The sequence below is a fragment of the Gouania willdenowi genome, chromosome 7 (assembly GCF_900634775.1).
Source record: "Gouania willdenowi chromosome 7, fGouWil2.1, whole genome shotgun sequence".
In the NCBI taxonomy this organism is placed as follows: Eukaryota; Metazoa; Chordata; class Actinopteri; order Blenniiformes; family Gobiesocidae; genus Gouania; species Gouania willdenowi.
Window position 1 is genome coordinate 15,723,188 of NC_041050.1, and position 27,503 is coordinate 15,750,690.

At 38.3% G+C, this 27,503-nt stretch overlaps 2 protein-coding genes across 2 annotated transcripts; one reads left to right on the forward strand and one right to left on the reverse strand.

The window, feature by feature from the left end:
- The first annotated feature begins 318 nt into the window (after nt 1–318).
- Nucleotides 319–4,529, forward strand: LOC114466691 (mitochondrial glutamate carrier 1-like). The gene is made up of 9 exons (XM_028452328.1): nt 319–431; nt 635–760; nt 1,727–1,782; nt 1,892–1,979; nt 2,056–2,174; nt 2,255–2,444; nt 2,937–3,094; nt 3,210–3,285; nt 3,409–4,529. The coding sequence occupies exons 1-9, from the start codon at nt 409–411 to the stop codon at nt 3,566–3,568; spliced, it is 996 nt and encodes a 331-aa protein (XP_028308129.1). The 5' UTR covers nt 319–408; the 3' UTR covers nt 3,569–4,529.
- Nucleotides 4,530–7,588: 3,059 nt separating this feature from the next.
- Nucleotides 7,589–27,503, reverse strand: tspan2b (tetraspanin 2b). Its single transcript, XM_028452330.1, has 8 exons — nt 27,268–27,503; nt 15,447–15,549; nt 12,215–12,312; nt 10,783–10,857; nt 10,608–10,691; nt 9,833–9,889; nt 9,660–9,743; nt 7,589–8,653 (listed from the first exon to the last, which is right to left on the reverse strand). The coding sequence occupies exons 1-8, from the start codon at nt 27,334–27,336 to the stop codon at nt 8,588–8,590; spliced, it is 636 nt and encodes a 211-aa protein (XP_028308131.1). The 5' UTR covers nt 27,337–27,503; the 3' UTR covers nt 7,589–8,587.

Consider the following 27,503-nt stretch of genomic DNA (forward strand, 5'->3'; position numbering starts at 1 on the left):
GTGATTAGTTTTGTGTTTGCTTGCTTTGTAATGTCTCCCTGAAGGAAGTGCTTCAAATTCCTAATACTGTAATACAGATTGAAGTTCAGGTTATGAGCAAAAATATTTCCACCAGGAGTGCGCCTGATTACAGTGGTTTTAATCACTATTTAGCTGAGGATGTAATCCAATGGAGTTGATGTCCCTGCTGCTGGCTCCTATAGCTGATATGTGATGATGAGCGACACTGGTTGTGTTTCTTGACTGACGGTGCAGCAAGTGGAGTGGGATAGTGGAATATATCTTTAGAACTGTAGGGCTGGACTTCCCTCTGTGTATATATAACCCTGTGCTTCCTTTTACTCTTGCCTTGCCACTGCCTCTGCTGCTTCACCTTCTGTGCTGACACTAAACAACAACTAAGGAACCATGGCCCAGACACAGCAGATAAGGTATGACAACGTCCATGATGTGCACGCAATCTAAAGGAAGTAAAGCATGGTGGTTCTGTCAAACTGAAGTATGAGCATACTATTGGAGCACACGCGCACACACACACACACCAGCAACTACAATCACTTTATTCTGGGCTTCACTTCTCTTTCAGTTGGTTTGTGGTTTATTCTTCTTTCTACACTGTTTCTCTTTGGCGCAGCCTTCCAGCCAAACTCATCAATGGAGGGATTGCAGGCATGGTGGGAGTCACCTGCGTGTTCCCAATTGACCTGGCTAAGACCCGCCTTCAAAACCAGCGCAGCGGGCAGCAACTATACAAGAACATGTGAGAGCTGCACCTGCTCCAAAGACATCCTCCAACATTTCTAACACTTGAAGAGTTCATTTAGAGCTCATGTCGAGTGTGGATCCACTTGCAGTTACTTGTCAATTAAAAAGCAGCAAAAAAGTAAAGTCACACTTAACACTGTGAGGATTCAATTTTAAATTTGCATCATGAACTATCTTTAAGACTTTTAATATGGACATCTGTAAAACTTTGGGAAGAGGTTATTTGTAGTCTTAAATAGACATTGGTAGAGTTCCACCAAACACCCAACGTCATATAGACATTCTTTTTTGGGCTAAATCTGGTCGACCCGTTTAAGTCTCAATGTAGCCCAAAAATAGTTGTTGAAATTGGGAAGGAGGGGATTCACGGTCAAAATTGGACAAAATTTAGCTCCAATGTAGTTGTTGAAATTTTTTTGTCATTGGTTCATCCAACTTGGTCCAATTTTAGCCCAATTATAGTTGTTGAAAATGGATTGTTATTAGACCGTCCAACTTGCTCCACATTTAGCACATTTGGTCCAAATGTGGACAAAAAAAAAGTAATTGGAAATAGGACTTCTCATTTGGGCTAAGTAGCTCAACATTCGTAACCCTTTTATTTATTTAAAAAATAAAAATGTGGTATTGTTACAACTGGAAACATACAGTAACAGCCCACAAACAGAAACCAAAAATACAAATTTGATCCTGGTACAAGTTGACTACAAAGGTTCCCACAATTAGGTATTATATTTTGAGAAGTTAAGATGTAACACTTTTAATCAATTAATTAACACAAACAAACAAAATTTATATTGAGTGCATTATACAACGACCAGAAAAGGAGAGCTTTTCATCTTTCTATCAAATTTTTGTTGCTTAGACGTGTAACAACGATGTCTTTTTAATGGCTTTTCACCCATATTTTGCCAGGTGCGTAAGAACATCATCTTTTGTTTCTTTTTCACCATCTTTACAGGATCGATTGCCTAATAAAGACGGTAAAATCCGAAGGCTACTTTGGCATGTACAGAGGTAACATCCAACGTATTTCACATTTGTGTGACAATTTATCTTAGAGGATTGCATTTTTAAGTGAGAGTAACTGATTCAACTTGTTCATGAGTTGTGCTTATTGTTGTAGGTGCTGCAGTAAATCTGACACTGGTAACCCCAGAGAAGGCCATCAAACTAGCAGCAAATGATTTCTTTCGCCACCAGCTCAGCAATGGGTGAGTGACAGAAACATTTAAATACAAACTCATGTTCAGTTGTCGCAACCTTGCTAGAGCGTGTTTGTGCCTGCAGTGGTAAATTGACGGTGTTCAAAGAGATGCTGGCAGGGTGTTGTGCAGGAATGTGCCAGGTCATTGTCACGACACCTATGGAGATGCTCAAGATTCAGATGCAGGATGCAGGCCGTCTCGGTAGGTCTATTCCCAAAAAGTTTTTAAGTTTTAATATATTGGATGTTTTGGTCTGTAAAGAAGTGTTATTTCCATCTCAGCGGCCCAACAGAGAGTGATCCCCAGTGTGGTAACATCCCTAAAGATGGGTGGGACCACTGCTCTTCTTAGCCGGTCCTACAACGCCAGCCCTGCACCTCAAACAATATCGGCCATAAAGATCACCTCAGAGCTACTGAGTACCAAAGGAGTCACAGGACTCTACAAGGGACTTGGAGCCACTCTGATGAGGTTAGAAACACCTAACAAAGCCTCTCATGGCGCGTTTCCACTGGTGGTATGGTCTCTACTCGGCCCGACTCTACTCTCTTTTTGCGTGTTTCTGTGAGAAAAAAAGTACCTACTTCGTGGTACCTGGTACCTTTGTACTTCCTTTGTTGAGGTTCCAAAAAAGGCAGCGCTGGTCTGATAAATGTGACGTAGGCACAAAGCAGACAGTGATTGGGTCTGAGAATCATCACAGCATAGAGTCATCAACTCGCATTTGGCCGCCGTTAATTTTTGTTGGCGAACTTGTGAGGATGGCAGCAAAAAAGTGCAATCCGTAGTGTCTGGCAGTTTCGCGTGTCAGGTTGGTGCTCAGTGGAAATGCTCCAGAAAAACAGTATCTGGTCCCGAAAGCGAGGAGTGCGGAGCCGTGTAGAGCCGATACAGCCAATGGAAATAGATAAATACTCCCCAAGGGTTAATAATGAATGACGATACACATTTTTTTCTTTCCAGGGACATGCCCTTCTCTGTTGTGTATTTCCCTCTTTTTGCACATCTGCACCAGCTTGGCCGGCATTCATCCGAAGACCCATCCGTGCCTTTCTATTGGTCCTTTATGTCTGGCTGCTTGGCTGGGTGCTTAGCTGCAGTGGCAGTCAGTCCCTGTGATGGTGAGTAAGAGAGTCAACAAACAGTCTGTGTTTAAAGAGCTACGATGTGAATTAGCATACAAATGTAGGCAGTTTCAAGCTGTCATGCAAAGTGAGCTGTGATTATATTGTTTAGTGATCAAGACAAGGCTACAATCAATTAAAAAAGGAGCAAATGAAGAATCCTACAACGGAGTGGTTGACTGTGTCAGGTAAATAGAATTCAGATTTGTTGATTAGTTGTGACTCAAGTTTTTGTTTGCTTTTGTATCCACAGGTTCGATGCGGATGGAATAGGTTTCATTACAAGTTTGTTCTTGTTGTGTTCATTGCAGGAAGATCCTGAGAAAAGAAGGTCCTGGAGCTTTTCTGAAGGGGGCCAGCTGTCGGGCTTTAGTGATCGCTCCGCTCTTTGGCATCGCCCAGGTTATATACTTTGTTGGAGTTGGAGAGTTCCTGCTGGGCTACACACCCCACAGCATTTATTCAGCATAAACAAGCTGTTTACCAAGTAACTCTGTCGTCTTATTCAATCACGGCAGCTATGGACCCAGCTCAACATTACTGTTTACCCTCTTTATTGTCAGAGGTTTGTGGAAAAGGCTGAACGTACCTGTGAGATATCATCTTATCTGAGAAAAGTTGCCTAAGCATTCGATCCAACTAAACATTTGGTTCTACCTTTAAAACTGAGCCATTAACCTGAAATACACCTTAATCTGCAAATCCAACCTGCATTTTCCAATCTGCAATGGCTGCAGTTAATGAAGGTGTTTAACTGTTAAGAATCATGAAGGTGCAAAGTAAAATAAAATTATACTGCACTATGTATTCTCAGTTTAATTTCTGCCTGAATACAGCTTTTCTGGTATGAGAAAATGCCCAAAGAAGAATACATGTGAAAATAAATTGCTCTAGAATTGGCTGTGAAACAGTAAAACTAACCATTTTTATGTTTTAATTGATAATTTGCCAAATGTTATGCTATTATCAGTCACATTTGACTAAGATGTGAGGGGGGGGATTCTTTCAGGAGATACGCTTTTGAATAAAAACTTAAAGGAGCATAGGGCAGGATTTGAGAAAAAATAAACATTCTTTTTAAGTTTTTTCTTAATGCTAATGGATCACACATTTTTTCTCCCTATTGCCTGGAAAAGATTGTGCGATAGATTTTGTCCTGGTGTTCTGGGGCGTGAATTTCCCGAGCAGTTCTGCAGACGTTGCGTTAAAACGACGTACTCGACGGCTTGGAAATGAACCCGTAAACAGTCACATGAACGGAGAGTAAATAAATAACATTGTTACAGATGGAGTGTGGATAGGGCCTCATTTTTTCATCTGAGTCCAACCCGACAGTGAAAACATCATTTTTTTTCCTCAAAGAAATGACATACAACTGTTAATGTCAACATCAGATCGGAGCACGGGTAACAAGCAAAAGTAAAACACGGGGCGCAGTGCACGCAAGGGACCCATCGGACCTATTTACATAATCCTCACAATCTCTCACTGTTCTACAGTTTAAGCGGCACTCTGCAGGGATACATTAGCTGTGGCTGCTGCAGCAGGAAAGGAAGAACGCTGCGCGCAAACCAGTTGTAAATATCTGTCCGAACCTGACCCGTCCGGTACCGTCTGGCATCATTTGATGCACGTTCCCGCGGCAGCTTGGCTGAAGTTACCCTGACTACCGTGATGTCAACATTGAGTCTGATTTCTGGATCCTGCCCTATGCTCCTTTAAATTAAAAGGTTTTTAACATTATTTACCTATGAAGCTCCACAATGTTCACGAACAATAATTTGTGGTTGTGAAATCTTTAATGGCAGTAAAGTACACACGTATGATGAATGAGAACCTCTTGGACCAAGCTATGTGATAAAGATGGATCACATAATAATGTATCATGGGAAACAGTAACAGCAATGGTCTTCATTTTTAAGTTATTTTCAGACGTTCTTTTGTAAATAAATGTTTTATTTGTTATTTCTTTCACACTGTTGAAGTTTAATCAAGACAGTTTTCATATCATGTCAGAAGTGTTCCTAACAGTGGAGGAAATAATTATTTATGAGCCACATATGTATAAATACAGATTTCTATATGCTGAATAAATGTTTCTAAATGCAGTTTGTGTGATGTCTTATCTACCAACTATGGTATCGTTGGGTGAGGGCGGGGCAGGCGGTGGAATCAGGCAGTTGATTAAAGAGGGTGAAACTTCCTTTTAACATTTGTCAGCCCACTCTTCTGCTCATGTCTGATTGGTTGGTTGAAGCTTTTGGCAGTGACGGGGCTGTTGATGCACTGTCGGGGTAACTCGACCCCTGCTAGTGCTGGAGCCTGTGCCGGATTGCACACATTGCTGTTGTCATATCCAGCTGTCTTTAAAGCTCAGAGGCAGAAAGGTGAACCTCTGATACGGATCTTGCATGACTGACACGGACTAGTCCTGAAAACCTTCACACGACGCATCACGTTTATTTACCGAATTTCTTGCGCTTCTTATTAGATCACGATTACATACTGTATCTAAAAGCAATATTTCAGAGTCAATCCAAATAAATATGTGAACACTGACTTTTAAAATAGTTTTTTTTTTTTTTTTTAATTAACTGGAAAGGGAAATGTAAAAAAAATATTTTTGACTCGGTACTGTTTTAGTTGTGGTAAGGACCTTTGGAATCAAGGACTTTATCAATTTTGACCAGAAAAAGTGAAAAATGGCTAATGACTAAGGTTAAACCTTAAACTTAGAATTTCATAAATGATTTTAATCATAGGTTATTTAACTTCAATAATAAATAAGTTTTTGGTGGCGAATAAAAAATAGGTAATTTATATAACATATTACATTAAAAATGTACAAAAAAAGGTCTATTTTATTTTTAAAGACCACCCCAGTTATTGCAAAAATAAATATGTAATATTCTGTATTTAAATAAAAACATGCAAATATATTTTCTCATGTGACATTTCCAAGTCATTTATAATATACAGTACCTATGTTGCTTTTAAGTACTTATAATATATATAATATATTTCTGGTATTTCTGTATTGCCTATCGAGTAATTTTGTGTAAGTGTGTGGACAGTTTGGATATTTTTCAGTTACTTTTGGGTTTTTCAAGTCATTCTGTGTATTCTTCTCATCATTTTGTATATTTATTTACTGTTATGTATGAATGGGTATTTTCTTTGTAATTTTGTGTATATTTTGAGTCATTTTGTGCATTAACTTTGGGTTGCACAAAATTAGTCTGAGGGTTTAAGATGATCCATTAAAATGATAAAAAAAGATTCAAGTGTGTACAACTTTATTCAAACACCTATATTCCTGAGAGGCATGGAATGGTAATAAAATAAATTAACACACAATCAACTATGAAAGGCTTGACTTGGTAGATACAGAGTGAACATCTGTAGTTTTCCATCAACAAAATATCACTGAGGAAACGAACTGTGGATGGAGCAACAGTGGACCATTCTGAAGTGATCAGAGACCACACAGCAAAACATTTACAAGGCTTTTATCCAGCAATCACACTAACTTTTAAACCAAATTTATTTAACAAAAAGTCTTACATGGAGTCCTCAGAGCTGATCTTTTAGTACCAGCAGTTTTTTTTTTAAACAGTTAATGATTAAAGTGTTTCTTTTCTCACACTTCACACTCTGACTGTGAGATTTAAATACACACCAAAACAAAATCAGCGAGTGGAGCCGTACAAGCTGCTCCATGACTGCGTGCGACAGTTAATCGCGGTCCAGCTCGGACAACATATGCACAAGTTTGCTTTGCTCAGACTTCCTGTGTGAGAGCTTGTGATAACAAAAAGGCACATTAGGAAGCTGTTTCACTGGCTTTGATCATTAGGACCTCTGTCATCACCTACAACTATGAACAACTAATGCAAATCTTTGTCTACACACAGCATGTTTAATAGCTACAATCACATGAGCCACAAATGGAGTGCAACTAAAAAGACAAGAACGGAAAAAAAAAAAAAATGCACACTTATTTACAAACTGGAATCGCAACACTTGGAATATACCCTAGTTTACAGCAACTTGATGAAATGGATACATTGATACCTCTATTCAACTGGATCTAATCAAAAAACAAGAAGTATGAGAGAACCACTGCCTCAAAATGTAACGGCTATGTTGAAGGCACAGAGGGGGAATAAAGAAGAACGCAGAGGAAATCAGATGTTGAGTTTGGATGATAAACCCATGTAGCCCCCGTTGCTATTCTGAGTGTCTCGACTAGCTTATGTTTAGACTGTAAACATAGCCATACACTGACACGCTTCGGCAGGCATTTCCCACAGAGACACACTCTTATGTAAGAGAGCACGTTTTCTTAGTCAGATGTATAGATCAGGAGGATTTAAAGGGGCATGTTATGACTTTTCATTGGTAGACTATTAATTTCCTTTCTTTTTACACAACTTTTGTATGTACTTTTAGACTATCACATTAAGTTGTTTTTGTGTTAGATTTGTACGATAAAAGCTGCAGAAAATATATCCAAAAGTGAGAATAATGCTTTATATGACTATTAGCAAACCTTCCTTTGTTTTTGAGAACCAAATCCATCATGATAGTCTTTTTTTTTTTTTTTTTTTGCTTTTTCTTACCAATTTTGGTCGTTACATTCTTTCAGGAATAATTTTATGTACTTTAAAGTTGTAATGACATTATTCTGAACTTGAAGTCATCCATCAATTACAGGCACTGTATGTATAACCTAAATTTTGGTCTCCTCTGTGGTGAAAAGCTGGAAGCTGGTGCACTGTGTTCCAACAATAGCAGTTGATTAACCTAACAGATGATTTATTTGTAGTTTATCTCTTTATCACAGATGAAATTGGAAGGAAGATGCAGTCTTGGCAGTAAAGTATATACAGTATATCCAAGAAATCATTTAAACTCTGAAACGATGCCAGTATTTTTGTTGTAAATGGTAGTTTCTGCAGTTTTCTAGGTTGAACCAATAGGGATTCTGATTAAAGCCAGCAATCTAATTTAAGGCCGCGGATGGCATGTGACAAAACCCAGCTGTGTTTGTATTTCTGTGCGTGTTTTCATTTTTTGTGCGTTGCCGTTTGGACAGATTGCTCAGTAAGGCTTGAGTTTCCCACAGCCCAAAGGTCAGTGTCACTGCTGTGTGAAAGAAGAATCAACACCACTGTGTCAGTATGTGGGTGAAAATCTGTAATGTTTGCCAAATGGCAACTAAGAATAAAAATAGTTTGGCAGATTGTCTGGTCAATTTATGAGTTGTACTGTTCCCACCAGATTTTGGAAATGTTGATTTATAACAAGTCAAGTATGTAACTGGGAAATAAGATCAATACTTGGAATGAAATCGCTGAGGGGGGAGGGAGATCGAGCACCAGAGTGGAAGGACTTTCAGGTTCCCTATGTTGGGAGTTTGACATTTGATCTGAGAGTCATTTGGGGATGGACGCAGTACGGGTGAGGGTCAGAGGTTATGGTTCCAGCTCAGATGACCTCCCTGCTGTTGCGAACGGCACAGCACAGCACCATGCTGAAAATCATACCGATGATCTGAGGAAAAGAAAACACAAACTGCTCATTCTCATGAGTTTAAAAAAAAAAAAAAAAAATATATATATATATATATATATATATATATATATATATATATATATAAATACACATACACACACATGTATTAGTTTATTTGTATCCCTATTAGTCACTACCAAAAAAAGTTAATATCTACTCTTTCTGGCGACCACATAAGTCAACATTACATTATGTGGATAATTTTTATGTGCATGTTGAGCTCTTATTCAGAATTTATATATTGTATTTCTAATTTGCAAGTGATCATTAAGATGACTTGTTTTTGACTGTGAAGCACATTGTGTTGCCTCATGCATGAAATGTGCTATATAAATAAAGTTTGATTTGATTATAATAGTCAACTTAAACAAAACACAAAACAGACAAAAATCAAACAATAAAAAACAAACAATGAGTCGACAACAATAAACCTACCACTTTACTACTTTTCCTTTTTGTTTTTGTCTATACAGTATATCATTCAATTTAGCTCAGAATGGTGGAGGGTAAGTTCACCAAAACGACATAATAGTTTCCACGGAAATTTTCCATTGATGATCATGTAATCAGAAATATTTGGATTGAGACTGGATTTTCTGTAAGATTAGATATTTTTTCAACCTATTTTAATTTCTAAATAAGTAATGAAAGGTGACAGAATGATCCATATTTTCATTCCTCTGTACGTAACAGTGCGTTGTCTTGCATTAGGTTTAGAGGCTGGAAGTGGAAAACAATTACTAGTAGTAATGTCTGGTGTCTTTCCCTACTATAAGAATAATTATATTTAAGGACCTTTGGGCTTTAACATAATGAAATGTTTCTTAATAAACATAGCAGTAAAATAACAGTCCAATCTTTAACCAATGGCCAACGTAAGATTACGTGCATTCCAATGTTAGCTCTACTGTTATGGTTCAGTGGAAGTCGTGTTATGATGTTAGTTATGATGTGTTTATGAGTGTCTGACATGTGCTTTTCTCACCATGACTCCAGCGATGCCGATGCCCACGTACCCAATGACGTAGAGCTTATTGTTGAAGAAGTCTTTGATGCCAGTCTCACAGTCCTGCAGATCACAGAGGAGCGACGCAGTGTTTGTGATTAACACGAACGTGGACGTGTTGTATGGGTCAAAACTGTAGTCATTGATCTCACCTTGAAATCTGATCCCTGATCTGCACAAGGGTTATTTATGGCTCCACAACAGTTCAGCTAAAAGTAGAAAAAAAAGAGTAATTCATTTCCAGTAAAATGGCTGGATTTTTTATCTCTTCTTTTTTTGTAGCTTCTATTTCTTCTGCAGCAGCTTCTTCTTCTTCTTCCAAGAAAATCGTACTTCCCATGAGTGAAAAACTACAACATATTGAACAACGGTCCAGTCCCATCCCAATGTGCTACAAATATGCAACTTTTGCCAAAAATGTAGCCCCAATGCTAAAGAAACTTTTGTATATTTAAACCTATTGCAAAACATGAAGTCCATCACTCGGTTCCAAAACTGTTACACTTATCAACCCTATCTCCTCCCACACAGATTTTTGATTCATCAAATAATTGAGCCAAGAGTGCATCAAAATGTTTGACTGTAAACAGCGTTGTAAACAAATACTTGCAAATTCTTGCTAAACACATTTTCAAAACATCTCATGAAAAAAAATATCAGAACGGTAACTCCAAAAACATTTTTTTTACAGCCTTTTTAATTTTGCTGAAATACAAACAATTGGAATCAATGCAAAAATGACATTTTTACACAAATGGTACCGATAAAATCATTGTTAAAAACAAATTATGGACGTTGTGTAGATACAATTTGTCCATTATCAGATCTTTGTCTTAATAACTGAATTATTGACAGCTGTTTGAAAGCAGCACCTATAATGTTTTTCTGTGTTTGTACATCTTTTACATGGACTTATTTTTCACCTACCACTTTCTGGTAGGTGGTGACCAGTGTTCCATTGTTGTTTTCGTCGTAGGTTTTAGCGTAGAAGTTCTGAATATCTTCAATAATCTATTTGTGAGTGAAGACACAAAAATGATTAAAAGCCTTTCTGCATTCTCACATTCATTTAACACAAGAAGTAAATGCTGTGGAAACACACTTTGTCTTTGTTTAGGAATCCAAACACCCCAGCTGCCACTTCAGACCCAAAGATGATCAGCAAACAGGCAAAGAACTGAAAAAGAAAGGACAGGTAAAACTAAACGCTAACAGACACACACAAAACAACATTTTCTTCGGTTTCCGTGACAATTTATGTGACTGTGTACCAGGGTTGGGGTCAATTATAAATATGTAATTGATACTTAATTTGACGTAATTGAAAAAACTGTCAATTCCAGTTTAATCAAACGCAAACCTGAGGAACCATATTACAGTTCTATGTCCTACACATACGTAGTTAACAATTATTACTAATGGGAAGGTTATGTTTTACCCTGCGTTTGTCTGTTTGTTTGTTTGCAAGATAACTTAAAAAGTTAAGAACGGATTTGGAAGAAATTTGCCTGCTCCTTTAAGCGCGGTGGCTTATGGGTAATGTAGTAGTGGTAGGAAAATAATGTGTGCTACACTCTTTAAATCACAACATCCTTAGGGACCCCTCACACCCCCGGTCACCACCTTTTGCAACTTCTGCCCTCAGGGAGGCGTTTCAGCGCAATGAAGACAAAAACAAACAGACTCAAAAATCGTTTCTACCCAAGAGCTGTTATTGCCCCGAACGCCTCAAACCTCAACAAACCCTGAATCTGCAGTTTTAATACCCCTCTTTTCTTGTAAAATACCCCTCTTGTCTTGTAAATATCCTCTGGGGACTATACAGTTTTTTTAAGATAATAATGTCCTGCACTATTCTGTTTTATTTTGCAGTTTTTTTTTTTTACAGACTTTGATTCTTTGCACAACCTTCTGTTGTTCACACTTTTTTTTTTTTTTACAAGAGCTGCTATTTTTTTTTATTTTTTTATGCTTCTAAAAAGTAACAATGACAATAAAAGGATTCTGATTTTGAATATGGGTGGAAATGAGCTACTTGGCGGAGGTCTGCGCTCTCCGAGTGCTCTAGTTAAAATATGTTTCATATGAAGTTTACCTGTCTGTTCTCTTGAGAATTCATTTAAAAATAACTTAAAACTAGGGGTATACTGACAGAAATAAGGCTCACACCAAAAATATTCATACCAATATTTTCAAGATAACCAAGAGATGAGAAACTAATTAGATGATAGATAATATTTATTAGTGCATTTTACAGCTGATTTAGGACATGGGTCAAACTGACCAGTTATCATAAGAGATGCTAACAGAAAGCTAACACAAAAGGAAGGTTACGCTTGGGCTTATGTATAAAAAGCTTAATTGTGATTAATTGTAATTGAACTTCAGTAATTCAGAACGTAATTTTAATTGACTTTCAAGGGGAAAATTATAATTGTAATTTGAATAGTAATTAATTATGAAAAAAGGTTGTTATTGAACATGGATAATTGAATACGTAATTGTAATTGATCCTAACGCTACTGTGTACTCACTGAACCCAGCAGGCACTGAGATTCTCTGACAGCTCCACAGCAGCCAAAGAAGCCGACTAACATCACCAGACTGCCAGCACCAATCAGTATGTACACACCTGAGGGAAACGGGAAAAATCTGACATGTCAACCCTATATCAGACAAACAGGCACTGAAATATACATGGTTTTTACGTGTTTTCTGTGCAATTACCTCCTATCACCTAAAGGTGGCAGCACATTGCTGGAAATGTGTCTACCATTCAGCCCAAAGTTGATCCCACAACATGATGCCAGTTTTCCAGCAATATTTGGAGCTTTGTGAGCTTTCTTAGAAAGACCAATACGTGTTGTTGGATGTCACAGTTTTATGAGGTGCCATGTAAAACACTTTGTAAAACTCTCATTTAGCGCTCAGCTGTGAAGCCATACAGAGCTGCTCTGAGTACTTTTAGACGCTCTGCACACCCATTCCAACACTCATTAGGATGCATACATCACATCACAGATAGGTCTACAGGGAGGAAGTGTGTTCTCACACAGCTGAGGCAGCAGTCTGGTGGAAAATGAGTTGGGAGTGGACACAGGCTTTGGTGGGAGTGAGGAGGACAGTACTGGTATATACAAGATAATGGTTACAAAAACAATAACTACTTTGAGTGAAGTGTCCCTTCTTTCCATGGGTTCAGCGTCTGTTTAGCATGCTTGACGACAAAGCTGTTTTCTGGAGATAACATTTAAACTCAAAACATTGCATTCTCTTCGTTTTGTTTAGAATCTCAAGGTATTTTCAGGTTCTAATGTTACAGAGGTGGAAAAAGGTGAAGGCCTGTATGGATTTGACTCCATGGTAACAAGGCTTAGCAACTGATGAGCACTCTCAGCTGTGTCTGCAGGGACAGAGCTCTCACTGTCAAAGCCACGTGTAGCTTTAAAAGTAACAGAGGACCAGAAGGACACCACCCACCATCGGCTGAAGGACATGGTCTGTTTTATACACAAGTACCTTCACACACACACACACATACCCCAAAACCACACTGTCATGTCATAATGTGAAAACCTCTCTCTTAATTGATGATCAACAGATAGGTATTCAACTATACAAGATCAAGGGTTTCAATCATTATTACGATGGTTCATAATATGATAAAGTTATCCAAATTTTGCCAGGTCACATTTTGCCTTGTTCCTATTGATATTTTGAACATCTGTACCAAAAATTGAGCCAATGTACCGTACCTAAAGGGTGGCACACTTTCTCACAATTTTTATTGCTCAATCAAAGAATGCGTAACTTCCAAAGATATGTGGAACTTTAACGAGATAAAGGTCAGTATGGTCCTTAATAGTTTCTCTCAGTATTTATACTAAATGAGTAAGAACATTAGAACAGTTCAGGGTAACACATTACGTTGTAATCAACTGTACCAAAAACGGAGCCAATCGCTGCAAATTTAGGGGTGGCACCGTTTTTGGTTTTTTCCTATTTTCAGGAATGGTGTCTGAACTGGGTAACACTGACATTATGCCGTCATTATTATGACATGACACCTGTCATTAGCATGAATTATGTGTCATGAAGGCTGTCAATAAGTGTTGTTCGTTACCCTACCTAACCCTAACCCCATTAGATCCCTCCACCTAACCCAAAAAATAGCTCCAAAAGTGTCTTAATGACAGCCTTCATGACACCTTATTCATGCTAATGACAGATAATGACAGCGTAATATCAGCCGTATGTATAAAACTTAAGTTAAGTGTTACCCAGTTCAGACACCATTCCTGAAAATAGGAAAAAACAAAAACGGTGCTACCCCTAAATTTGCAGCAAATGACTCCATTTTTGGTATGGATGATTACAACGTCATTGTGAACAGGGCAAAAAGCGATCTGGCAAAATTTGGTGGTCTTTCATTTTGTGAACTACCCTAATCAATATCTGCCATTGTCCATCCTTCCCTCAGTTCCCTTAGTTATAGTACATTTAATTAGGATTTGTTCCATAAGAAAAGCCAGATTTCCAATTGTTTAAGACTATATTGTAGCATGCAAATAAACCTTTAATTTTGCACGTCAGTATGCATTATTCATTTATCCTTTTATAGATGTGAGGACGGCCTTATACAACTTTTTCACTTCCGATACGATACAGATATTACAGCCTTGGTATTGGTCAATACCTATATTGATCCGATATCAGCACAAATTATACATACTTTTATTACTTATTTTGTAGTGTGGAATGTTAGAAAAAACTTGATTATTAAAAAAAAAACAGACCCATTTATTATAAACCAATGGATTACATATAATTAACCTTTTAGAATAAGAATATTCTGTGATTGATTAAAAGAAATTAAAAAATAAAATGGAAGACATTGAAAAAATGAATCCAAAAAATGAATATATAGTATATCGGCGATTTTATATGCAGTCCAATAAAATCCGATATTCGTTTTCTGGCTGATAGCCGATCTCAATATCGGATCGTGACACCGCTAAGAATACTTACTTATAACTAACTTCAAACACTGGACCTCTAAATTCTCGATTTCAAACTTGAATAGGTCTCTTAGGGATGGAAAGTGAAAGATCTTACAAACTACCATTGGCGTTAATAACTTACATTTAATTTTTTTTCATAAAATTGCTTTCAAAATGTGTATAAAATTCCCATTTCATTAATTTCTTTCTTTCTGATGACCGGTTTGTGTGTACACCTGTTCACTCCTCCATCTCTGCTCATGTGGGGTAAAGCCATGTTGTTTCCCCTCTTGAAGTCCCGGCTTATGCAGCAGTCATTGTCGCTCTAGTTTTTAGCATGAAAATCTTAAGTATTCCAAAAAACCAAGGAGAAAACAAACACCAGAACTTGTGGAAAATCATCAAAGAAGCATTCATAGAGACTCAATTTACTCAAGTCTCATTTTTTTGCTCATGTTTTCAAATTGATTGATGAAAAAAATCTTCCCTTGATTAATTCTAAGTGGTTCCCTTGGCAACATGAGCTCATAAAAACAAAAACTCAAGCAGTACATAAGGGAAACAACAATCCAAAGCAATGACTTAAACAGGAAATATCTTTTTAAATTGACATCAGTAAGTGTCCATTCACAGATTCAATACAGAAAAAACCCAACAAAATACTGCAACATGTGCTTCAAATCAATCAGCAATACCAGTGGGAGTCACTGACACATACTTGCAAAAATGAAACCTTTAAATATGTTAGTTTAGGCACAATTCTTACCTATGAAGAAAGTGTCTGGAGCCTTGTCACTACCCAGGAGTGAGACAGTTTCAGGGTCAAAGCGCAGCCACAATCCAACCGCCAAAACGAAGGAGCCCATCAACTGCAAAGAGACATCAGCAGCCGGTAAATGACAGGGTTTATTTGTAATATTGAGTGAATATTAGAGGGAAAGAGTCACATTTCTGTAAATGTCAAACAGGAGTATACTGTACATTTTAACTGTATTCCTTTTGATCAAAACTGACTCCTGATGCGTTTCCATCTCTCTGCGAAAAGATTGACAATAAACAGGTTGCCAAAGAAGCAGCATCTCTGAAGAAGTGTTTTTTATTGACTGCTCCGTAAAAACTTTTTTCCTCCGTATTTCCTTTGATCTGTGGTCAGTTTGTCTGATTCTTTTAAGCATTTAAGCATTTCTTAAACTGTTTTAGCTCAACTATCCCCTTTCGCTAACTTTTAAATCCAAGTACCCCCTTTGTCTGACTGAAAAAATTACTTTAGAACATAACGATGGAACATTTTAAAGAATCTCATTTTGTAAATAAGTAGACTGAAACAGTATTTAGTGCCTTCTTTCTAGATTTATTTCTATCAATTATATCATTTACAGTCATCCACCGCCTGGTGTGGGACCAAGACTGACTACTGTATTTTCAGTTCATGTTCTATTCAAGATAATTTCCATGATCATTGTGTTTTTTATTGTGTAATTTTATTTTGGTTTGTCTGTTCTTTTTATTATTCAGTATATTTTTCAACTATTTTGTGCGTTTTTGTTGACATTTTTGTGTGTTGTTGGTAATTAAATTATCGTTTCTCAGTGTGCATTTTTTTGGTGTTTGGTTGTTTAAGTCGTTTTGTACGTTTGTTATATTTCTCTCATTTAGTGTGTCTGTTGTCTTTTTGTGTGTTGCTGGTAATAGTAAGTATTTTTCTCTCTTGGTGCGTGTGTCATTTTGTGTATTTTGTTGGTGTTTCTCTGTTCTTTTTCTTATTCAATATATTTTTCTCTTATTTTGTGCATTTTTGTTTTGCGAGTAATATTTGGTATGATTATAATTTTAACTAAAAAGAAACACTGGAAAACTATAGGTTACTTTCGTAACCCGGGTTCCATGAGTAATATGAGTGAGATTTCTCACCATGGGACAATGATCACACACTCAGAAGCACTTTTTTCAGTCTGCCAAGCCCTGATTGGCTGGAAAAGAACTGTCCATTCACCAGGGACATTAACCCTCAATAAGAGGGAGTGCGGAAGTGCAGTGCCTCATTCAAAATAAGCACCTCTTCTCACTCGTTCGAGCAAGAAGAGTTGTCTGGTGAGACATGTCACTCATATTACTCAGAACAGGGGTTACGAAAGTAACCTATAGTTCTATTTCATATTATTTCGTGAGATGTTTCACTATGGGATATGGCAGCTCCCGTAGTGCAGACATGCTTATCGAGCGAAAAATACCAGCACGCAAGGCAGAGTGTTATACTGAAGGACAGCAAAAACAGTGCAGCATGTAAACCCAGACAAGCGTGAGGGGCGAGGACCAACTCACCGCTGCACAAATGTCCTGAACAGACACTCCCCTGAACAAAACCCAGGACGTGGCGGGACATTGAGTTGAGTGTGCGTGCAGGCCCTCAGGCAGCAACAAACCCCAACCCTCATAGGCCCCATTGTTTTTGGGGGCCATTGCCACATAAGCAATACCTGTGACGGGTGAGCAGGTAGCTTTTATGCTACCACATGATGGCTACAGGGATGCAGGACAACATGCGCCGTACGTCCGAGACGTCGGGGACAGCGTTGACTCTTTTTGAACGGCAGCTGGGTTTTGGGAGCTCGGGTACCAAGGTATGGAGCTGCAAAACGGGCCTTAAACGGTGGTGAAGGCTCAGGAGAGAGACCTCTGTGCGCAGGAGCCCAGAGGGCATCGAGGGCCGTGGTCTGGAATGGCAGCAGATGTGCGTGGGTCCGTGAGCTCTAGCCTTGCGGCACAGATCTAGCAGCATGGCTGTCACCGGGGTCGTACCGGAGTGAGGCCGCTGGAGGCCAACGTGCACGGTGGGGCGGCAATGTTGGAAGGAGCAGTCAGCCTGAGCTGAGGCTCTGGGTTTTCAGGCCTTGCGGCAGTGAAGGACAGCACACACCAGCCCGGAGGCGTCAAATGGACCTGTCGGTGCAGAGGTTGGAGCAGCTAACGGACACCCGAGTGAGAGAGCCACTTGAGTACCAGCGTGCGCCGAAGCCACAGCGTTGGAAGAGAGCCGACAGCCGGAGCTCTGAATTTCACTTGCCTCTGAAGGAGCAGCACTTACCGAGCAGAGCAAGGTAAGCGTTGGTTGCTTCTCGACCTGTTGTGGTCAACGCAATGCGTTTATACGGTGGATGTGCATGAGAGAGAGAAGAGGTTTTTGAATGAGGAACTGCACATTCGCCCTCCCTCTTATAGAGGGTGGGAATGTCCCTGGCGGATGGACAGTTCTTTTCCAGCCAATCAGGGCTTGGCGGATTGAAAAAAAGTGCTTTTGAGGGCTACAGGGAGTGTGTATCCCATAGTGAGACATCTCACAAAATATTATGAAATAGAACCCCATATTTTTAATGATTGCATTTGTTAATTTTCTTCTCTCTCGATCTCTCTCAAGTACCTCCTGTAGTGTCATCACATACCCCAAGTGGTACACGTACCCCCATTTGAGAAACACTGATTTAAGCATTCTTTACAAGTGCAACTGTAACAGCATGACTCCCCCTTTTTTTTTTCTTTTGTCTTAATGCCATTCAGAATTTACACAAAACTCTACCACAGACGGACTAAAAAAACTACATTTTCTTGTACAACAACAGGACTGTATGTCAGTGGGTAGATCATGCAAACATTACAGACTTGTCTATCCTGACAAATATCACTAGAGTAACTGTAAAGCACACTTCAGTGATCTCTGGCTTAGCTGTAAGTGGAAAATGACCTGTTTTGCTGTGCATGGAAATGGAGCTGTTTAAGCAGACTGTTAGGAAATGTGGTCAGGCAATGCTCATATTTTCCTTCATCTATGTTGCTGTCTGTATCAAAGAGAAAAAAAGTCCTCCTCAGTGCTAAATCTTTGTGAAGCCATTTAATAACCAAACTAACTATAAGAAAGTTTATTCTCTGTGGTGGGAAAAGTGCAAAGGAAAATGTGTTTACAGTGTGTGAAAGTATATCAGATTTCAAACGGATAGACTACAGACTGTGGTCACTGTTTCACAGTTCAATACTCAGAGGTTTTAATGATCACACAGTCCCCTGCCCCCTGAGGACAATCCTGTCTGAAAACATTTAATTTGAGTTGCTAAAAACAAACAATTTTCTATTTAGTTCACATTCAGGCCTTTTGTTTAAAAAACATCTTCGTTCTTCCTTTTTGTTTCCAGGGGTACCCTGGTGTTTTCTGTCCAAACCAGGCCACTACATTGTCAGAAGCACCACATAGAAGCCGTTATGCAGTCAGTGATGCTCAACATGTGGCTTTTTATGTCTTAATTTGAATTATTATTCCCTCAGAAAACCATAAACGGAAGGAACTTTTTAAACCCTTTTTAACCGTTTCCTCTGGCCATTTTGCAACTTCCTTTGTCAAATTTTTTCCCCTTTTCAAAAAGTTCTGAAACTTTTTCAGATGTTAGCTACTTTTGCCAATAAATATTTTTTGTCCATTTGACACTTATCAAATTTTTGTCCTTTTTTGTCCACTTTTCATCCTAATAAGCTCACTTTTACCCAATAAATACCACTTGTTTCCTTTTTGTTCCACATTTTTGCCCTTTTTCACTATTGTTTGCCACATTTTGCCCATTAAAGCTACATTTTGACATTACATACCACCGGTTTCCTCTTTATTTGCCCATTTTTTGGCCACTCTTGACTGCCTCTGGACCATTTTAGTCACTTTTCACTCCTTTCTTCCCACTTTTGGACCATTTTTGGCCACCTGTTACCATGTCTGTCTCCACTTAGTCATCATAAAAGAAAAAACATAGCGGACCGGCCCACCGGGATGATGCCCGGTATGCCAGATGGCCTGTCACCCTTGTTTGTGTCTCATCCTCACTGTGTAATGAATCTCCTTTTTCCTGCAGGTTATATTTCATAGCGTCTGTCTGAGGCAGAGCCAGTTGCTCGGCTGTAAAACACAGACAGGACAGGCCTTAGGAAGCCAGCTTCCTCCCAAACTGTGGATTTAGTGTCAGGAGTGGTGATGTATGGGACAGCTGAGCTGGTTCCACACACACTGCAATACAGCCCAGCACAGACACCATGCAAAGCAGGATTAGAGCCTGTGAATCTGTTTTACATCGGTGTGTCGCAAAGATAAGTGGAAGATAAACAGATATAGCTGTTATACTGTATGTACGGTACCATACAAGGCAAGGAGACCTCAGTCTTGGTATGCTCACTCAGACAAACCTTTTCACCCTCATGACTATATTTAAAGCTGCGACCCACGATCATTTTTTTATTGGATCAAAGTCTAGGCCTCATAGACAGTACTAACGTTACTGTAAATGAGTAGCTTTTATGGGCACTTGTACTTTTTTTGAGTATATTTCTAAATCAGTAATTTTACTTAAAGCTGATATCCGGAGTTTCTGAGAAATCTATGTTTATGTATGATTCTTTTGAAATGCAAAAAAATACCTAACTAGTCTTTTACTATGGTCTACTGCTGGTGGTCATTCATATACATTAATGTATATATAAGTCCCTCCTTCATTCTATAGACCCCTATACAAATGGAAACGATCGCCGAGTGCGCCCAGCCAATAGGCTTCGAGTTCCTGTTTTTGAGACTGTCAAAGTGAAAGCTGAACTGTGCGCGGAAACAAGGCCGCGCGTCACAACAACAAACAGGTAAATATGATTTTGGCTCTTACCTGACTCATAGACCTATATCAATGCGACCTTGTTATGTTACGCGATGCACGTGTAGAAAAGTAGAGGCGTGGCTTCTGGTAGGTTGCAGAGGCAGTGGGAGGAAGTGAGGCTGTTGAGGGCGGGACACTGAGACGCCCACTCAGAAACTCTGGATATCAGCTTTAAGTACGTTTTAAAAGAAGCAATTTGTTACATTTCTACACCCAACCGTTACTAAGTAAATTATTTTAAATAATTGGTACCTTAATGATCCACAGTACGGTATTGATTTCAGGTCAGCAAAATGGGTGGTGATTTAATAACCGTGGCAAAATGTGGGTCCCAGGGTGAGACCAGTTGAGAACCCCTGCTTTATAATTCATAAATGTAGCTATTATTAGAGCCTGAGAATTTTTCTTTTATTTTGAATTTAATTCATTGGTATTATTTTATTTAAAAAAAATGTATACATAAGATGTTTACTGTATGCAAGGGAACCGTGGCAAGATTTATACCAAAATATAAACTTTGGTACCAAGTAACTCTTACTTTGAGTACTATTTAATTGAGTATTTTATGTATGACTTACTTTTGTACTTCCGAGTACAATTTCAGTCAAGTAACAGTACTTCTACATGAGTAAGATACTCTTTACACCTCTGCTCGTTGACAAATCGAACAATGGAAAATTAGTTAAAATTGCTGCTCGAAAGTTTGATTTGGTCTCCACTATAAAAATTCTCTTATTGAAATCTTCTGAAAAGTTTCATGCATTGCATTGTGGGATGTGGAGTCCAATAAACAGATGCAGAAGTGATTTTACTTCATTCTTACTGTGGTTTCTTGTGTTTCTTCACCAGAAACGAGGTCAGTAATAAACTTGACACCATTTTTATTGTAATTTGTTCCCGGTATTCCCTGTGATATCAGAATAAAGTAAAAACACTTCCATGCACCAGTTTCCGCGACTCCACATCCCACAATGCAATGTGCGAAAATGTCAACAAACGAGATGAAAACGAGCAGCAATTTCAACCCATTACATCTTTTTTTTTAGCAAATGATCTTCGATTTATTCATCAATTAACTATGTATATGGATTTATCTGAAAAAAAATAAAAAAATACAATTATCCAGCAGATTTAAAAGCATTTCTCTTAACCTTTTTCTGGTAAACCATGCAGTTGGTTAGTTGGCTGGCGTACTAAATACACTCATCACAGGCACTCATGGGCCTGACAATCCCAAAGGGCCCATTACCACTCTCTATGCTTTTAACCCCCCCATACAATCTACTACACACACACACTCCTTTTTTTGCCTCTCAAGCTCCCAAACTGACCCCGCCCCCTGACCCCACCTCATCTTGGCCTCTACCTCCCACCTCACGCAAAGGACAAAGACCCACTGTGTCGCTGTGACTATACGCTTTAACGCACAATAGGAGGAGACACAATAAAGCAGAGAATAAACTGAATTAGTAGGGGGGCTAAAAAGCGATAGCTGTTCTTTAAAGTAGCCCTTCTCCGTTAGCCACCCTCAGACAAAACGACTGAAGCATCTTTTCTTAAACTCAGATATATCTCTCTCACCTTTCTCTGCCCAAATATCAGTGTCTCTGAATATAGGAATGGAAATCTGTGTCAACGCTTTCACAGTGTTCAGCCTGAGTTTTTAACAGTGCTGTTAAATAGTGTGTTTGTGAGGGGATTTTCCATGAGAACAGGCGCAGTGCTGACAGAGGGTTGTGGTCTTGGTCTTAGGAAGTCTGTGACATTATACACATGCACTCTATGGGTTAGAAAGAGACAATTTTGTTGCAAATAAGAAACATTTAAAAAAAAAAACAACAAAAAAAACTACATATGACATAGCCAGTCAGAGATCACTTTTCTTTTTTTTTTTTTTTAGAAAGCAGCAGTAAACAGTGAATAATTTGAAGTGGTCAAAAATAGTCTTGTGTCTGGCATGTGTTTGGAAAAACAGATGCAAGTGCACATTAAAAATGATGAGCAGAAGGAAAGTGTAAATAGTGTAGTGGGTAATTATGGGCAGAGTTAGTCTCATTGTGCTGGGCGAGACAGACAGGGTGGCAAACATTAAGCTTCTTAATCAAGTATTTTGTCAAGGAACAAATGCTGGAAAACTGTTGAATATTCGTACAAAGCTGCAGCATAAGTGGTCAAAATGTAAGAAAATGACATAAGAAAGAAATCTAAAAATCTAAATAACATGTTGTGTAATCTAAACTATTTAACAACACCAGACAGAAGCCTGTGGACCTTAAATTAAACACACTCTAAACTCTAAATTTGAGCCAGAGAAAACTGTTGCTTTCCCTTTTATAAAGAAAACTTGCAAATATGACGCATTATTTCATATCATAGTCAGGCTGACTTACAATTTTTTCAAACTGATGTGTGTTTAAGGAAGCATCAGCTGTGATAATCACTGGTGTTGGAAGGTGTTTACTTACAGGTCCTCACAAAACAGCCTGGGTGCTTGTGCGTCAACGACAAACACCTCATCTGTTTGTGGTATCTATTGCTGAATACAATGACATAGCCACTCTTAATATCTAAAGGTCTAAAAGCTTTCAGTTAGCACCTTTAAAAGGGTTGTCGAACCATACTTTTTTTCTTTTTTTAAAGCAAATAAACACAAAGACAATATGCAAATACAAAATGGAAGAATGAAACTTGTATGTACTTGAGCCTCACCGATTAATCGGGACGATTTCGGCCCTTACCGATTAATCGGTTAATAGCACGGCCGATTAATCAGTCGGACCATAATATGCAACCGATGTAATAACTTTTTTGCTGCATGGAAATTCTGTCGCTCTGTGCTTTCTGCATTATAAGCTGCCTTTTTTGAATGAATTGAGAACACTGTGAGAAGTGCATTAGTTCATTAGTTACAGTTTTATTTTGCCTTTTTTGTTTTATCCATGTTTACTTTATTTTTGAACATGTTTTAACATGAATCATTGGGTATTATAAGAATTTGTGTTCCAGTATACTGTATATCGTGTGTGTATCAATGTTCTCATTTCATATATACATAAATCGGATATCAGCTTTTTAAAAACACCAATATCGGCATCTGCCCTAAAAATTGTGCGTACTAATATTTACAAAATTTACAATGTATAATAACTTTTTTGTATTTTACAAGCTGATAAAAATGAGGTAAACGCATCCAAACAAAGCTCAACAGAACCTAGGGTGCACCCTTAGTTATTTGGGATGGAATGGTGAACCACAGGCTGACGTGGGATGTTGAGCTGATAGTAAGCAGACACAGTTTGACTCAGTGCAACAGGAAGCGCATTAAGTGAATGTAAAATGAAAGGAAACACGTGTCAAAAGATGAGCTAGAGAAGTTTTAGTTAAATCTTTATTTACAGGGCCCCAATCTGGTCAATAGTTGTTCTTTTAGTTTGTTTTTTTTAAAATGAAGAATAAACAAACACTGGCGTGGGGTTAAAGTCTAACTTTGGTGAAAAAAACAAGTCGTATTACCTTAACAGCTTACTTTAAAATACAAAAATACATTTAAAAAAAAGCCGGGGTAGTGTGAGTTAAAGAATGAAGTTCTATTGGATTTCAGGCACAACTCCTGTGAAATGACAAGAAAAATAATGCCAGATGTAAAAAAAAAACATGAGGTAGGTTAGAGTGGTTTATAAGTGTCAGTAAGGGACGGCTCTGGTAAAATAACTATTTTAAAACACAATTTAACTTGTGTTTCTGTGTGATCTCATCTGTGTGTTAACTAATTATGATAAGGTCATGAATATCATCGTGAACCATTCCCAATCCCTACATACCATTAACGCTAATATCATTAACCAATGCAATTATGTATACAAACTGAAATGTATACTGATTTATAGAAATGATCATTGTTACATTATTTTACTTATATCTTTATATATACTGTAGAAGTGACAATATTTTGATACGGCAATATAGCGCGATTTTTTTTTTGCACGATCGACTATCGATATGCTCACGCTAAGTATCGATATTTGGATTTATTTTATTATTTTCAAAACCTTTTCTGCTTTTTCACTAACATGTGCAGGTAGGTCTTCACAGAAATGTAGTCACCGTTTGTTGAAGGAACCAATATATTGTTTACTGGAATATTGCACTATAATGGTGTAAGAAAGACCCTATTTTTTGTTTACAGAAAGCACTACTGGAGATACTTATTCGTTTACATTGTATGTTGACACTTATTTACAGAAATGTTGGACTAAAATAGTGTCACTGTTCATATGACACTTTTTCAATGTACTGTCTTTCAGAGATATAAAATAAAAATTGTATTTTTTCACTTAATCTTTTTTTTCTTACGTCGTAAATTATCGTAGATTGATTTCTGACCAATATGTTTTAGTTCTTGTTGTTGTTTTGTTTTGTTTGTTGTTTTTGTTGCTTGTGAAATAAATATCACTATGAATATGAATATTCAAAATAAATCAAATTTTCTATTTTAGCAAAGTAGAAAATTACAATATCACCTAAATCGATATATGTATTTTTTTTATAGCTTATTTCGCATCAAAATACTTGTTTTAGGAGTCACTGCTTTCACTACTTCTCAGAACAGCAGGAGAAGCAGTTAGATGGATTTCTGAGTGCATCCTAACCCAGACCTTCTAAACAAGCCACACAACAGAGCTCACTCACACGTGCTGCCCCTTATAGGAGAAAAAGCCAAAAGTGACCCATATTGTGCAGCTGTTTGTTTTATAAAAAAAAAAAAAAATTAAGCACCAGCAAATTTAGCCAAGAATTGTCTTTTTGGTAAAACTTAATTTGAATTTAAATTATTGAGGTTTATATCGTATATAGAAAATATATTGAGATATGAGTTTTGGTCCATATCGCCGAGCCCTAGTCCAGAACAAGCTGTTGTTGCTGCTCAGCTACTATAGTGCTCACAGGAGAGTTGGAAAAAAAAACACATCAGCCCTTCCTCCACCAGCTGCTCTCATCACCTACTTCTTATCGCTCACTTTACAATCAGCAGAGTGGCAGCAGACGTGCTTTCATTAAAAGCAGTGATTACATTCTTTGCAATCAAAGCATTATATATATATATATATGTATATATTTTTTTTTTTTTTTTCCCCCCCACGTCTCTGACACAGGAAAACAATCCCACAAAACACCATCAAGCTTCTGGTTTGCTTCCTGTCTATCTGGGTCAAACTCATACCAACTGTCCCGCTTCCACTATGCACATGCATATCCCTTTAAATCTGCCAATGACCCTTTTCTCTCCAGTTCGTTCGTTAGTCGTTTCTACCCCCCCCCCCCCCCCCCCCCCCACCCCCAAGTCATCAGAGGTTTGCTTTTGTCCACATGGCAACCAACCACCCACACCCTTTCTCACCCTGTTGGCCATTATTTGCATTTTCACCTGTCTATCACTGCAAATGTCCGATGCCAGCTGTGCCGAACCAGAAATAGTACTGAGTGATAAACGGTGGGACCAGAAAGACTCCAACAGGGTCTTCAGCTCAGGGAGCAGCTGATTGAAATAATACTATTGTCCTGCTGTCACAATGGATCCATTCATAGAGCACTCAATGCCTGATCTAGTACACAGATGCTAGGTGGAAAATCTCATTTTACTTACACTTGCACACAAAAGAAAATTCACTATGACTGGTGTTTGTTAGCAGTGGCACACACGGCCTACAGTTAGGGTTGGGCAATATGGACCAAATTCATATCTCAATCATTTTTCGCAAAGTGGCATTGTACGATAGAAATGTTAATATTTTTAACTTAATAAAGTTTTAGCAGAAAGACAATTCTGGGTTGAATTTGCTGATGGGAAATGCCACACAACAGCTGCACAATATGCACCACTTTTGGCTTTTTCTCTTATAATGTACAGCACGTGTGAGTGACTTCTGTAATGTGGCTTGTTTAGGGGAAGGTCTGGGTTCGGACGTCCTCAGCAATCCATGTGTTTTTCATGCTGTCTTGAGAAATAGCAAAAACAAGGACTCTTAAAACTTACAAATTATCTTAAAAGTCTTTTAATACAAAATAAAAAAATTATATTGTTATAAATGTTCTTGATATATCGAGACTCTCGATATATTGCCCAGGCCTAGCGATGCACTGTCACAGTGCATCGCTACTCTTGTAAAGAGGACATAGGTAAATCCACAGAGAAATCATATAACTTTTCTTACATTCTGAAAAACAATTCTTAAATTTGGTGCTATTTTGGACAAAAACAGACTTTTTAACAGAATTCTCAGATTATTTATTAACGTTTGATTTGTTAAATTGACTATTTTTAAATGTAATTTACATAAATTTTGCTTAAGACATACACACCCACTAGTAGGCCACCAACACCTTTCACTTCCACCTGACTCTCTGGTTAACTTTCCGTCTATGCCTTAAGTTTTTATTGATTTATTTATTTATTTTTAAGCAGAACACACGGACTAGTTTTTTGTTTTTTAAAGTCTATGTATCACTCCGCTATTCCAAAGGCATGGTTTGTTTTCCATGCTGTGTCCCCATCTCTCACTATTCACTTTTTTCTTTTCATTCAACCTTCCTTTCAAAAACACGCTTCCCCGGGAAAAAAAAGAGGGGGGCGGGTTTTTCCTCTGTGGAAAATGTGATTTTAATCCGGCCAGCCATAGAAAGTAAAAAGAAGAAAGAAAAGGGAAAAAACACTCAGGCTGTCACCTTTTCTATTTGCCACACTGAGTAATAAACCGTGACGATACAAACACTTTAAAACTAAAGACACATAGAACAAACAATATACATCATCACGGAAACAACACGTGGGAGTTGGCAGCGTGCACGATGCACTTGTTCCCTGAATTTCCCACTTGGTCTTTTTTTAATCACCTTCAACATTCACTGACTTACCCAGAATATAAAGTTGAAGACGAACAACAGATACTTGACGCATTTCATTCCTCCCTCCACCTTCCCCATTTCCTCTTCTGGTTTCTTCTCGGACGCCGTGTGGAAAATAACGTTGCTCGGACTCGCTCCGTCACACAACAATGACAATCCGAGCGGCTGCAGCGTCTCAGCATCAAGAGCTGTCACCGTGCACGCGCTCCTCACACGCGCGCGCGCACGCACAGACGCCACACGGT